Source organism: Electrophorus electricus, chromosome 12 (assembly GCF_041902795.1).
Source record: "Electrophorus electricus isolate QZ-2024a chromosome 12, ASM4190279v1, whole genome shotgun sequence".
In the NCBI taxonomy this organism is placed as follows: domain Eukaryota; kingdom Metazoa; phylum Chordata; class Actinopteri; order Gymnotiformes; family Gymnotidae; genus Electrophorus; species Electrophorus electricus.
This window is the reverse complement of record NC_137508.1, coordinates 14949882-14964286: the sequence shown is the minus strand read 5'-3', so window position 1 is coordinate 14964286 and position 14405 is coordinate 14949882. Positions and strand designations below refer to the sequence as shown.

The window sequence follows — 14405 nt, the reverse complement described above, 5'->3', positions numbered from 1 at the left end:
AGAAACCAGAGGGGTACTTGCTATAGGCACCAAAATGCTTTTTTCCCCTTCTCCCCTACTCCTATTACAGCCAGTAAAATATCTATTTACAGCCTGTATTACAGCCAATATCTGTATCTGACTTGATGCATCCTTGTTGTGAATGCTTCACAGACATTTTAAACATGCTGAACAGATGATGACAGATGAAGTCGCTTGGATTTTATATGCCATCATAGCTTTCTGCAAGCAGATTTATTACAAAAAATGTTGTGAGTAGTCCATTGTCACTCAGGCAAAAACAGAACCATACAGTACACAAACATGACTACACTTCAGAATATTTACTAGTCAGAACCTTGGAGGGTTCTTGTCAAGGATAAATGGTACACAATGCTAGTAGCTGAAGAACTTAAATGTTACTTTCAAATGCAGCAGGTGGATTATGATGGACTGTTCGAAGGTTGACCAAAGTTTGCTGTAATGTTTTAAGAGGAGCTGTTGCTGTAGTTACAATTGTAAGAATTGCATCGCCTTTTAAAATGTATTATCAGGAGCACATCACTGGACTTTAAATAGATGAATAAATAGTTTGTGGTGAACCAGCAGATTACAGCGGTATATCATTGCTCGCAAGCATGTCATCTTGAGGAGATTACAGTACATTCAGCTTCTCTATCAGCTCAGCCAATCAATATGGTAAATTGTTAGTTCAATTAATTTTTTCCCACTGGTGATAACCTCTCCAGTTCCAGCAGCGATAAAATAAAAATAATACTCTGACGCAACATTATTCACAGAAAAAAAAATTACAGGACAAGTACAAGAAACCATGACATTCCACTCACACTCAAACATTAATCCTGCATCTTTCCCCCACAATTCTCCACAGAATAATTTACATCTTGCTATACTGTTTTGTTTTTAAATAATGATGTTTTGCAGTCTTTAGTGTCTGTGAGTGCCCAGTCTAAGTCCAGTGTGTTCCAGCACAGTGCTGTGGAAGTCTACGCTGGTCCTCCCGGTTCTCAAGGCCAGGCTGCTGACTATCTTTTTGTGGTCTTGGCCAGTTTGCTGGTGGGTGTGCTCCTCCTCTGGGGCGTGGGGATTTTGGAGGGTTTGCCCCCAGGCTGTCGGGAGGTCGCACGGGGAATTGGCCTCCCTGAGTCTGTCACTGCCTCTGACATGTCTGAGCAGACGGACTGAATATCGGAGATGTCGAAGTCAGAGGCGTCACTTCCGCGGCGACTGCTCCCACGGCTACCTGCTTTGCTGCCAGGCCTACTTGGAATCTTACCAGGCCCTAAGGGAACATTCCAGAACAGTTCAGTGTACTTTAATATCTTATATCCTAGAGATGCAGTTTAAATTTTAACATTTTGTAGTCTATATTCTAGAGCTATAACTACTAATCTCAGGAATACTGTCACAATCACAATCTGTAATACCTTTTGGGTAGAAGGATAACTTGCTTAATATGAATGCACTCTAATGTGCTGAACAGAGGACTGACTAACTCACCAGTGGCCTGCCCTCTGGCCTTCAAAACAGCAGCATTTATCAGGGTCCCATCATCTCCAGACTGGAAACCTTTTCCTGACAAATAGCCAGGCAGCCGGAGCTTGCTGCCTTGGATAGGTGTACTCTGTCAAAAGCAAAATAACCCAGTCAGAATTGACTTTAAAGATCTGTCTCTCACCAAAACCACAAAGCAGCTATTTGGAAGAAAGTGGCAAAGGCTACATCATACATTTATGATGTGAGCTAATTTTGAATAGACTTTCCCAATCCTGACAAACATCCTATATGCACCACTTGATTAATCACATTATGGTTGGAGCTGCAATTCTCAGACCACATACATATCTGTATTTCAAATGAGAGAAAATGATAATTACAGTGACTCAGAACAAAATAACATAAGAAGTGACAGAAATGGCATTATATAGCAATAACTGATCTTCACATGGCCACAGGCAATAGAAACTGAAAAGTAGTGTACTGTTTCGTAGAACAAGCATATCATTAGAAGAGAATAAGGGAATAACAGAATATTTTGCACATAAAAAAGTCCTCAGTTATTATACAGGAAGCACAATAATTTAGTGGTGCAAAAATTCAAGGACAAGACGGGCGTCTTGAAGGAGTTAGGCCTACAGAACAAAATGTCCATTGTGTAGTTAGTATTTTAATGTATGACAGTACAACCCAAGCGAAACAGAAAAAGAAGTTAAGATGTTAAAATACCATAAAAATCACTTGTGAAAAGAAAAGACAGCGTTTACTGATGGAACAACTGAGTTACAGCTGCTGCTGATCGACAATCCAAATCTGCTAAATAAATCACACAGTCATGCATCATGGCAGACCGTAGGGTAAGCCAGGACAATTGAAATCCTACAGAGCATTAACCTTAGGTAGACTGCAGGAAACCAATGGTGAGTTAGTTGTTAGCTTAGGACTGATGCATCAGGTTTGGTTTCGTCAGTGCTGTTAAATCAGTGTACCTCAGTGGATGAACCTTGGCTCTCAAAGGAGTCAGTTGATTTTATAGGAGTAGCTGATTTGCTGTTTGTCAGCCAGGGTTTATCATAATTGCGGGTTAAATGTTGGGGAGTCTGCGAGAAAGAATTGTAAGCCAAATACATAAATATACAAAGGAAGGGACTTTTTTTTCCAAAAGATTACATATGTTTAAATGTTTGATGCAAAGCACATTAACGAATTTGGTTTCTACCAAGGTGTAAATTGAGCCAAGTACAAATAAACAAATTTTTGGAAAATTTTGAAAAACTCCAGAACCATCCTTGGTTGAAAAGGCAAACATGGACAAAACATGGGAATTATATAAACACTAATATAAAAACTATTGATAATAGGCTAATCAATGGCATGGAGAGGGACCCATCACATTGCACTTTCAGCTAATAGCTAAAAAAAAATCCTACTTTGGGTGTAGAAGTTGAGGCTGGGTTTGGTTGTGAAGGACAGCTGTGGCTGGAGTTCGACCTGTTCGGGGAGGCGCCCCTTGACGAGGGCCTTGACCTTCGGCCTCGGTAGCGGAAACTGGCCATCACCTGAGTAGTGCCTTCTGGAAGGATGAACTTCTCACGCAGTTCTATGTTGGTCCTACCTTTAGCTGAGGAGAGAGTGCACAGAGAGTGCACACTTAGTGAGGGTGGATCTGCCAGACACACATGGCGCTTATATGTAGAGGGTGGAAGACATGGCAAGGGTGATTTGACAAAATTGAGGCCCATTTCATAAATGGCCCAAATAATGCTTGCCTTTTGAGGCAATGGACTCTGTGAAATGAGTGACACTCATTTGATGAGTCTGGTGAGCATGAACATACAACATGCAGTTTCACACCTCTGAGGTTAGTGGCCAAATAACCAAAAAACCCCTTAAATCAACTATAACCCATAAAACAACTCAGTTATAATAAAACAATAAAGAGCACTATTCATGTATGATATACTGTAACATCTGCAATTTTTTTTCCTGATGTCCAGGATGGACATGTCTACCAGGAAACTATTAAAACAGGCTAGTAGCAGACATTCTGAAGTTAAGAAAATATAATTCTAACTTTATTTATGTTACCAACTATACTCATATAGAACATGTAACCTGATTTAGAGCAAAGTGATACAGCTGAGTAGACTTCAGCACAGGGGCCAAAACCACACTGAGCAAAGAAAGAGCAGCAGGCGAGCGCAAAAGCGGCCGGAAATGTAGGGCGATGGACATCTGCATGCAGGAGAGGTCTCGGGGAGTAATATTAATGAGAAAACCACCACTCCACCTGGATCGTACGCACCAAAACATGCACGCTCACATGGGGATGCACACATACCACTGGGATGGAGCAAGGAGAGAAAGTGGGAGAGTTGCCAACCTATAGGAGACTGAGTAATTGACGAGTTTGATTCCGAGCGCAACATTTTACTCCCATGGTGATGAACTAGAAGAAACAATAGTTTCATTTTCATTCTTAAGATGATGGAAATAGTGGGTGCATTCAGCAGGAAAACAGTAGAGAGAGCAGATTTACAAACAGAGGAGCCTCAGAAGAACATGACAGCAAGCTTTGAGAACATTATACACAGCCCACCAGGAGGCAGAGCCAGGCAATTCAGCCACAATATTATACATAACTAACATTTAAAATCTGTTATAATTAGTTATTTTTAAAAATTCAAATTAGCTTGTTTAATATCCAAGTATTCATTCTGATTTTCTACAAAATCAATGCATAATCCCAATTGCTTAACATAAATATGAGTGACAGTGTAAGAATATCAAAGTAAAATACTTTGCAATGAAAGGATAATAAAGCAATTTTATCATGCATGTACAAAAAAGGTCCTGCAACTTACACCAAACTTTTAACTGATAGTTTCTCTATGCTGTCATTTTAAGAGAAGACTGTATAAATTGAATAAATTGTGCACTTGCATTACCTCTACACGGATCATTCTTCACAAGGAACTCGTCCAGGGCCATCCAGCCACCTCCCACTCGCACCATGACTGTACTGCGCAGGATCCGCACCAGCCTCAGCTGTTGGGAGTCTCCGAACTGGGCAAGGAGCAGAGAGCAATGAGTCACTGGAGTCATACAGAGACACAACTGAGAAAGACCCACAGCAGGGTAACCGCGCAAATCGGAGACCATGCTGACGTTTTATGAATGTCTAGTGTTCTCAAAGCAGCATTCGTCCTTGCATATACTAGCTGTAACACATATGTGGCCATATGAGTCAGATAATGTGGCCATGTTTGATTCCATAAACTCTTGCTTGGACCAAGCTAAATGCCCTGTTTGCGCTTGTTGCCCAGCTGTGTGGAGAATTTTTCTGATCAAGACACGACATCAGTTTCATTCCATAGGACATACAAATGAATGGTCAATCCAACTGGTTTGCCCCTTTTTTAATGTTCCTGTGCAGCTACCATTTGTTTTGGGGGTGGTGATGAGTGCTTCATAGTAGCCCAATTTTTGGTATGCTAGAACTTCAAGAAGTCATTTTCAGGTTGGTGGTGTACAGTTATTCTAGATTAGTTAACCTATATGGTTTCACCACTAGAGTGCGCTTAAGTGTTGTTGGTCCTCATTGGCAGAACCACATTAGCAACTACATACGTCAAAAAGCTATTTTGGGAATCAAAACTGAAGGGCGTTCAATAGAATTCAGAAGCAATGCTCTGTGAGCTGAATGACAGAAACTCAACAAACCAGTTTGCCAGTAGGATATAACCATGGTGTAGCTGATTTCACAACGCACACACAAAATTATGGCCACATGCTTTCTGTTTAAAAAGAAATGAAATAGTGTAAACCAAAATAAATCTTTCCACAAACCAACAATACATACAAAAATTGCACTCTATAGCTACTAAATCACCATACCCATAGAGAATGTGTGTGTTAACACTGATGCAGTACCAATGTAGCTAGACTCCAATGACACAATAGGAACAATATGGAAAGATGGCTGTACACCATTCTCTAACACTCGACATGACCAACACACTGATGAACCTCTTGCTATCCCTCTCTCTGGTCTCTGCTCTCTCTATGTGATAACCAAAATGATTTAATGCCACTGGTGAAGTTGGTGATTGAGGGGAGAGGATGATATCTGAAGTATGATCAGGTAAGAGATAGTAAAAAGTCACAACAAACGGCTTAAAAATGACCATTTACCAGGATACAGCTTTCCAAAACAGCAACGTGCAGTTGGGGGTTTAGATTTTGATAGTCCCTGTTTGTTATACTCTCATCGGCGATTAAGGGGTCATGTAAGCAGTGAACCAGACCAAACTGTCGAAAGAATTGTTTCAGTTGATGTGGAACAGCAAAAAACTGAACAGACCAGTGTACATGACAACAACAAAAAAAGCTTGGCACAAGCAAAGGAAAAATGAGTTTTGCATGAAATCCACAATAAAAGTCCCATTAATGTTTGACCAGCTATGACTTAACGCATATCTTGTCAAAATGTGAGCTTGAGAAAGCATGTAGCCTATGATTTCATGTGATTTATGCTGCATAAAAAAATAGATAAAATAACAAAAAAGCACAACAGGCATTTCCAAACTCGAGCTGGGCTTATTTTAAAATCAGTCAATATTTCATTGAAAGGATAAAACAAAAACCTAAAGCATCAGTTATTATTTCACCATAGGTTAAAGATGAAAAGTGGAATGATTCCAAAAACATTAGGGAAGGCAAAAGAAGACAGGAAAACATTTGTTATGCTCCAAAGCTCCCAAAAACATGAACGCATATCAGAATAAAAATAAATACTCAGAAGGGGAGGGAAAGAAAGGTTGTTAGACCTGCACTGTAACTCAAAAGCAGATATGCAAGGCCATAAAAACTGTAAAATGTCAAAACGTAAAAAGGTCAGTCTTTCTAAAAAGGCCAGCATTCCCACTTCATTCTGACCTGTGTCTAAAATAGTTTTGCCTCCTAAAACTGACACAAATAATTAACCTAATAAGAGGCTAATGCTCTCCACTAATGAATATTAATGGATATTTTCTTTTCTTCTGTATTTTGTTGCCTTTCTATTCCCTAAAAACAGACCATCAAACAGACAGGTGGGGAAAGCTCTTAGTGGGAACTCCCACTTTTGATTTTTTTCTCTCTGGTTCTCTTGCTCATCACTCCACCTACAGCACTTGCTGCGTCACACAAAAGAAGACTCAAATAAAATATTATAAATATGGGTGCTTGTAGAGTTTCCCATGATCACAGAAAAACAAGCTAGTGTTGAAGGAGAGAATTCTTAATATTAAGTATGCCTATCCGCTTCTGAGTTCAAGATTGACTTCATAGATCTGGAAAAGTGAAAGGAAATGAAAACCAAAACAGGCAGTCAGCACAGCATAACATTTAAAAGCTGTATATATACCTGGTTTCCAAGGTAGAACTGAACAGCAGAAGAAAAAAAAAAAAGAGACAAACATTAGAAATCATGGTCTGCACAGTTTTCATTAAATTCTTTAGCATTTACCTTAGATTAGCATTTGCAAATATACCATACATATTTAACAGAGGAGTATACGGTCCATATTGGGACACAGCTACCAGCATTTGCACTACTAACTTTAAACTTTAAACTCCACATCTTTATTTAAATCTTTTTGTGGACTGGTCTTTTGTCAGTTCACAAACTAGCTGAAAAACAAAGAAGACAGTTCAAAAAGGGCAAAATGGATTCTGACAGTCACCTTGCCCTCTCACTGGGAGTGAAAAATCTCCACATGTCAATGATATGAAGTCATTCTTTTTGGCAACAAAAAGTGTGGGGGCAAATAAAAAAAGTCTGTCTTGGGATGTAGTCTAACAGAGGCCAATGGAATGCTGCCATTTTTCCATTCTTCTGCATTGCCATTGGCTGATGAAACATTTTTGTCATCACGAGGCTAGATATGTGCTTCAGGACTTCATATTTGCTTTGGCTTCAATATTGCTTTCTGCAACAGTATTCATACATGAAAGCATTAGGACTTACAAAGAAATGGTAATTAGGGCAGTTTCTTACCCGGTATTTGTTGGCACCAATTTGCTCCACCTGGAAACGTTTAGGACACTTGCACTTTGCCACTTGGCGAGTCACCTACAGAAATGAAGTCAGTACATTACAACACATGAAAAATAGCAACTATAATGATCAACAAAATACTAAATCACTTAATCACAGACTCACAGTTCTGGTGGCAATTAAAACAAAGTATACCTCATCTTCAATCTTGTCAGCATCAGTGAGCGGTTTGTAGGCATCTTTGTTGGGGTGCAAAGCAGCCACAAACTCATAGTAGTCAATGTAACCATCGCCATCACGATCAAAAATGTCCGCTACAGCACTCATCTCCAGTCGACTGGTGGGGAACTCTACAAAGAGCAGAAAAATAAGTGATCAGGTCTGGTTTCCCCTGGATACAAGGATAAAAAGAAAATTTTGCTACTAATAAATAAAAGCTAATAGCCAATGATTAGTGTTATTCAAATGGGATCATAGTAACTATTAGCTTTTGCTCCTTGATAGCCTTACAGCAATTTGTAGTCATTTTAAGGGTAAAGTACACTGTTCTTTGTGGATGGACTAGTTTAATTCAGCTTCTATAAGTTGCCTATAAACAAGTGAAGGAAACATTTCTCACTTGAAGAAAGAATGCCTTCAATGAACTCTTGTCTGGTGACCTTGCCATCCTGATCTTTATCAATACGGCGGAAAAAGTCCATAACTCGTGACTTCTTGTGGTTCATCCATCGCATATAGCGCTTTCTCCATACATCAAAGTCAAAGTTGGCAAACTCTTTCAGCTGAGAAAGACATTGGATAGATGGGGCTCTCTAGTGGCTGTTGTCATTTTCACAAACAACAAACTTAGTCTTTTGGTGCTGATCATGAAGTTGGTAGGTCTAACATACCTCCTCCAGTCGGTCCAGAGCATCATTAAGTTTTCTTCTCCTGTCCAGGGCCAGAAGCCAGACCTGCTGCCACTTACTGACCAACAGATTGACTCTTGGGTTCTTAGTCTCGATTTGAGGCTGGGCAGCTGGTGGATACATGGCCTGGGTCGGTGACCTCTTTCCTGATTATTAAAACACATATATACCATACAACCCATCTGAAAATCAATTTGAAATCAATTACACTGATTCAGCATTTGATATTCATGGAAGAACAACTCTTTGTGTCCAGTAACATTTATCAAAACAAACATACATATGATTTTTACTCTTTCTGAATATTATATATGTTTATCTGACTTATGCTAAGGTTTTGTTGTCAAAAGCATACGGCCTGCTCTTCCTTTGTCCAGCACAGGAATCTGAGACTGAACTGGTGGTTCAGCTGTTGCCTTTCTTTTATGGGTCTTAGTAACTTTGTCCACATCTGGTTGTTTCCTGGTCATCTCCTCCATGAAGGTCTAAGGAACATAATCAAAAGTTAAAGCTTCCATTGAAAAGCAGTAACCACCTTACCAAAGAAGAGGGAATGGATAATCAATGGTTAGTATGAAGTACCATTCTAGATATTAGTATTACCTGATGCTCAGTGATGAGCACTTTGACTTTCTCTATCTCCTGTGGAAGAAGATCCTTGTCTTTCTCTGTCAGTGTAGTCTCGGCCCACTGCAGCCAGCTCAGCAGACTCTCCAGCAGCTCCTGATTGGCTAGAAGCTCGCTCAGGGCAGTGGATAACCTTTGTTGATGCTGCCGCACCCAAGCTGTGACCTGATTCACAGCAAATATACAAGCAATGGGCACATGACACACATAATTGAGTACTTACAGTGAGATAGCTCAGCATTACACAAGTCATCAGACACCATTAGAGGGAGCACTCCTAATCTATATTGGAAGACCTGATTGAAGACAAACATTGAAGACGATTGAAGATGAACATATCTATACACATTCTATTTAAAAGAATGGATCATTTGATACAGGCATCGCTTCAAAGTCCACACACCAAAGTCAAAGATATAGATGTAGGTTATTAAATTAAATCTATCAGAGAAGAAAATCCTGCATGTATGTGCGCAAGTAATACTACTGAGATCAACAGTTGGTGGCCTGACCTCCTCGAAGCGTGCTTTAATGATCGTATTCCAGTGTTTGATGGTGGTGATAGAGTCCGGGTGACAGATGGCTAAGATGGCTTCACCCATGCTGATGGCTTTACCCAGAGCCACTCTCTTCTCCTCCAGCTTCTTCATGAACTCCTGCTCATACCAGAGGGCCTCTCATTAGTCAAATGCCAATGCAAGGCACAACAATGAGAATTTACACTGATGTCCCAATGAGGCTTTTCCCAAGACCTCATACTGTGTGCAATGTGGACAATGTCTGATGAGAAGTATATGGACTTTGAACAAGCCATTACTGGTTCAAATATGAGATCATGCTCATTGGATATGCAATATTAGAGCCTGAGTCCTGTTTTGGCCAGTGATAGTACCATAAAGCTGGAGAGGCCGCATATGGTTTGTGTTACTCTATTGGCAGACCTCAGAATGAGCTGGCCTGAAGGTCTCAAAGCCTTATTAGAAGAGGAGTTAATGTGAAAAGAATGACAGTGTGGCTGATTATAGCTACACACATTTGGCCTCGAATGCTGATCACACTGGCATGGGTCTGCATTCAATGTTTAGAGCTAGAATTGTATTTATAAATCAAACTAAATTATTTCATTTTCTTACAAGAGCGTATAAAACATGTTAACTCTGTCAGGAATAGCTGTGTATGTGAGACTTGTATGCTGGTGTGGCTGCATGGGAAAACTTGCTTTGTGCTGTTCGATGAGGTTTCGGAGGGCTTCCTCATCATCGGGCAGGGAACCATGGAAACGGAGGCTCTGCTCTGCTTCAGCCAGCCACTCTAGCAGAATGTGAACAGTGGAGTGGAACTCTTCAGCCTGAGAAACACAGAGGACACAAGCCACCTGCAATAACACTGGAATAACACAAATTTGACAGCTTGGAAATGTAAAATTCCAACCAACAGAAATGTAGCTTTGAGATCCAAATAATTTCATTTCGTTCTCAAGAATATTGCTGTAAATTCTCTTAAATTGTTTAAATTACAGATCCTCTACATAAGATATTGGACCCTGGTCTGTTTGTGTAAATAAGTAAACTCTTGACATAATTGTCAGAAGACCTTGATTGTAGGATGTCTGACTATCAAGAGTGTTCAACACATAACAAGCTTTGAGCCTTGGCTGTTTTTAATAGACTGTGATGTACCTGGCAGAGGGCTTGCTCCAGCCGTGTCTGCTTGGACACTGAGAGAGCACACACAGTCTCCCAGCGTGTGCTTAGCTCCTGCATTTGAACTTTAACCCAGGAGGAGTCGTCATGGCTGTTCTCAATAAGCTCCCGGGCTGAACGCTTCAGGGCCTGCACTGAGCTTGTCCTCTTTCCTAGCTCCTTTTGAAACACCTATGATACATACACACAGGCATGCATGCACACGTGCGCGCACACACATACACGCACGCATACACACACACACACACCCCAACATAATTAAGTCCTGCCTTCAATGCAGTCATTTTAATGACCATAGTAAAATATGAAAATGGTAGTAGATCGTAAAGCTATTTGTTTTATCGCTATTTCACTGATAACCCAAATATGGCATGTCAGTCTCCTGAACCCTCACATTGGCTATAATTAGAGTTTATGAGAGCAGAAGACAGGTTTAATAATGTGTGACATACCATAGCACTGACCACTGACCAGTTCATCAGATCAGGTCATCAGAGCTTAAATCCCTTCCAAGAAAAAGGATGCTGATCAGGAGGAAACCACACTAATAGGACTGGACAAGTCTGAAAACACTGGAGAATGTGTCCTGAGGCTAAAGGTTACGCTTTGAGCAGATAAACCCTACGTTTCCCATCAGAGAGGCTGAACAGAGCTCATGTAGAGAGTGAGATGTAGACACTGAGATGAGCTTTTGTTTGTGATTTAGTTCCGCTGCTTCCTTAATTGGAAAGGGCTTGGAAAGTGCAGAATATTTCCACATTGTACACATGGACAAGGAAAACGGGGGAGAAAAGTGCCATTATTCCACCATCATTATATTTCACTGAAGCCAATGGCTCTAAGAACAGAACCTTAGAAGGTCTCGATAAAACCACTGGACATGCAGGGCAGGGATGAGGAGAGAACCCTAGGGGACACTATGCTGGGAAACACCAGCTGTAAACAGTAATCCCTGTTTAAACAGTTAATCAATTTTATCCAGTATCTGGCATGCTAAAAAAAGCTTTCAGGTTTATACTCATAAGAACAGCCCCCAGTGCTGCCTATTAACAAATTGTCTAGGATCAACAAATGTTACCAAAATAAGGACAGGCAAGCAGTACCTTATGGTTGTCAATGAGGTTGAGCACCAGGTCTATATCTCCATGCACTGGTTGATCCTCTGCCAGCTGAGGTTCTACCTTGTAAAGCCAGTCAATCAGAGCCTGCAGAGCATCTGTGAACTGGCCTGAGAACAACAGAGCCTCCTCCAGTTTGTTCTGCCTGTGAGTGAAGCCCATATGTCCATGTTAACAGGAAACAGGGAATGATTTGTCTGATCATTGATTTGTCTGAGAGAGAGAGAGAGAGAGAGAGAGAGAGAAAGAGAAAGAGAGAGAGAGAGAGAGAGAGAGAGAGAGAAAGAGAAAGAGAGAGAGAGAGAGAGAGAGAGAGAGAGAGTAAAGGAATGTACAGCTCCACTCTAAAACATATAGACATACCTCTCTACAGATTTGCCACACACGGTGTCCCATTTGTCTCTGAGCTCACAGAGCATGTCGTCCAGTTTCTGGTTGTCATCCTGAAGGGAGGTCTTGTCCTTTAGGGCTCTGCCCGTGCGGCTGGTAGTATCGTACACAGAATGTTTACCACCCAGAGCCTTCTGGAATTCCTACAGGATCCCAAAAAGCAGAAAACCAAGGTTAATGTTTAGGTTCAAGGACATGCATTAAAATTTGTGGAGTTGGATGGCTTCTTTCTGTGACTGAGTCAACAGAAGGTGTCCTGAGTCATCACGGCTGAGCTGTTAATTACATGGCAGTGTGCTCTTGCTCCTCTGCTGTGAGAAAAAATAGTGAGTCATGCTCCTGTTGGCAAGGCTAGGATAGAATTCTAATATTCCTATTATCTTCCTGGATTATCAGTATCAGAGACTAGGGCTTGGCCTAATTTATTATTTAATCAGCAGAGAGAGGGATTATTTTGGATTTAGGGCAGACCCAAAATAAGATACACACTGGATGGTGTACCAGGTCACAATTACAAGCACATAGGATTAACACAGAATTGCTATCACTGCGGCAGAGTGATTCTTCCTGTGTGAGTCACAGCCAATTAATAAATAACTGGGTGATAGAGAGCAGCTGGTTTTGTGATTCTCACCATGCCCAGACATGGTTTAATGTGTTTCTACAGATGTGCAACTCACTAATTTGGTAGGATGTGGGAAATGTTTTTTTTTTTTTTTTTTTCTCCAGGTTCTAAGGGAAGGCGTGTGTTGAGATCTGGTTACCTTGTGCTGCCCTAGCTGCATTTTGATCTTGTCAGGATCATTAGCAATCTCCTGCTCTAAATCCAGAGCCCTCTCCGACTCCTCCAGCCACTCCATCAGCTTGGTCCAGCTTTCATGGAACTGGGGGAAAAGAAAGACGAGAAGGTCCCTTTGACTTAATGATCCCTGGGTACGACTCTATAGGGTCAAGGCTAGATAAAAACAGATGTTTAGATCCATGCACTGAATATTTAATCTTGGTAAAACAATGCAGTTTATTAATGTCAATCAGATTTTGACCAAACTATTGAAGGATGATCTAAGTTTTTAAGAGTATACTGTGTCTGATTATTAGAAATACTAGGGTAAAGACTGTACTGAGCTCAAAAACATGGAAATAATACTTTAAATCACTTCAAGCATAGTCTTGGTTCTGCACCTGTTTGGCACGTTTTCTAGCGTCATCCAGCAGGCGTCCTCGCTCCACCGAGCGCTGCACCACTTTTTCCCAGCGGCTTTGCACACTTATGAGCAGGTTCTTAATCAGCACTACATCCTGCTTCTGGCTGAAGTACTTCAGATGGGTGCCCGTCTTATCCAGCTCGATGATTTGGTCCCGGTGTGCATTCACCTCAGTCACAAAGACCTGCAGGGCAACAAAAGAAAGGAAAGATGAGGCAGTACTTGGACTTGGGAGGGTCACAATCTCTTTGGAGTAAAAGGGCAAATAATTTCATTCTAAACAAACAATTATAAAGTAGGCTGCTGTATTTAGAACACAGCCAGCCTAAAACTTCATGTGATTATGCTCAAAAGACCAGAGGTTTTCTGACTGTGAGTCTTCAAAAACCACAATAATGTGGTTTAAAAACATCAGTGAATGTTAAATCACATGATTAACTGTAAATGAAAAACAGATTCCTCCAATAAAGGATTAGTTAGTAGATGTAATGTATAGATTAGGGTGTATAGATACTTTGTAAGGATATAATGTATACTTTACAGTGATATAACACACACAAACACACACACACACACACACACTCACACAGAGATACCTTATGTTCATCAATCTGGAACAAGATGGTCTCCAGGATGAGGGAGGCTGGAGAGACCATGGTGAGGGTTTGCTCGGCTTGTGTAAGCCAGTTAATGAAATCCTGCAGCGAGTTATGGAAATCTGTGGCCATTGCTAATGCTTCCTCCAGTTTCACCTACAGACACACACACACACACACACACACACACACACACACACACACACACACACACACACATACACACCCACAGACACACAGACACACACACACCCCCATAACCACACACAAATACACATACGGCTTCAGTTACTCAAGACATAATTACATCAGTACAATGGA

At 40.8% G+C, this 14405-nt stretch overlaps 1 protein-coding gene across 23 annotated transcripts in view; it reads right to left on the bottom strand.

Moving 5' to 3' along the window:
• Positions 1–195: 195 nt before the first annotated feature.
• dst (dystonin) overlaps positions 196–14405 on the bottom strand; it is a 104609-nt gene continuing 90399 nt past the window's right edge. For 14 of the 23 annotated variants that reach the window (XM_081724191.1, XM_081724204.1, XM_081724194.1 and 11 more), the window contains 21 exons: positions 14085–14240; positions 13466–13672; positions 13048–13167; positions 12257–12426; positions 11879–12038; positions 10752–10946; positions 10292–10420; positions 9585–9728; positions 9049–9237; positions 8801–8930; positions 8428–8591; positions 8157–8319; positions 7733–7887; positions 7538–7612; positions 6905–6922; positions 4446–4563; positions 3839–3946; positions 2928–3118; positions 2487–2597; positions 1501–1624; positions 196–1282 (listed from right to left, as the gene is read on the bottom strand). In XM_081724191.1, coding sequence (XP_081580317.1) covers positions 1026–1282; positions 1501–1624; positions 2487–2597; positions 2928–3118; positions 3839–3946; positions 4446–4563; positions 6905–6922; positions 7538–7612; positions 7733–7887; positions 8157–8319; positions 8428–8591; positions 8801–8930; positions 9049–9237; positions 9585–9728; positions 10292–10420; positions 10752–10946; positions 11879–12038; positions 12257–12426; positions 13048–13167; positions 13466–13672; positions 14085–14240 — 3084 coding nt within the window. In that variant the 3' untranslated portion in view covers positions 196–1025. The remainder of the gene's footprint in view (positions 1283–1500; positions 1625–2486; positions 2598–2927; positions 3119–3838; positions 3947–4445; positions 4564–6904; positions 6923–7537; positions 7613–7732; positions 7888–8156; positions 8320–8427; positions 8592–8800; positions 8931–9048; positions 9238–9584; positions 9729–10291; positions 10421–10751; positions 10947–11878; positions 12039–12256; positions 12427–13047; positions 13168–13465; positions 13673–14084; positions 14241–14405) is intronic. The other 9 variants (XM_081724203.1, XM_081724210.1, XM_081724200.1 and 6 more) reach the window with 6 other exon arrangements.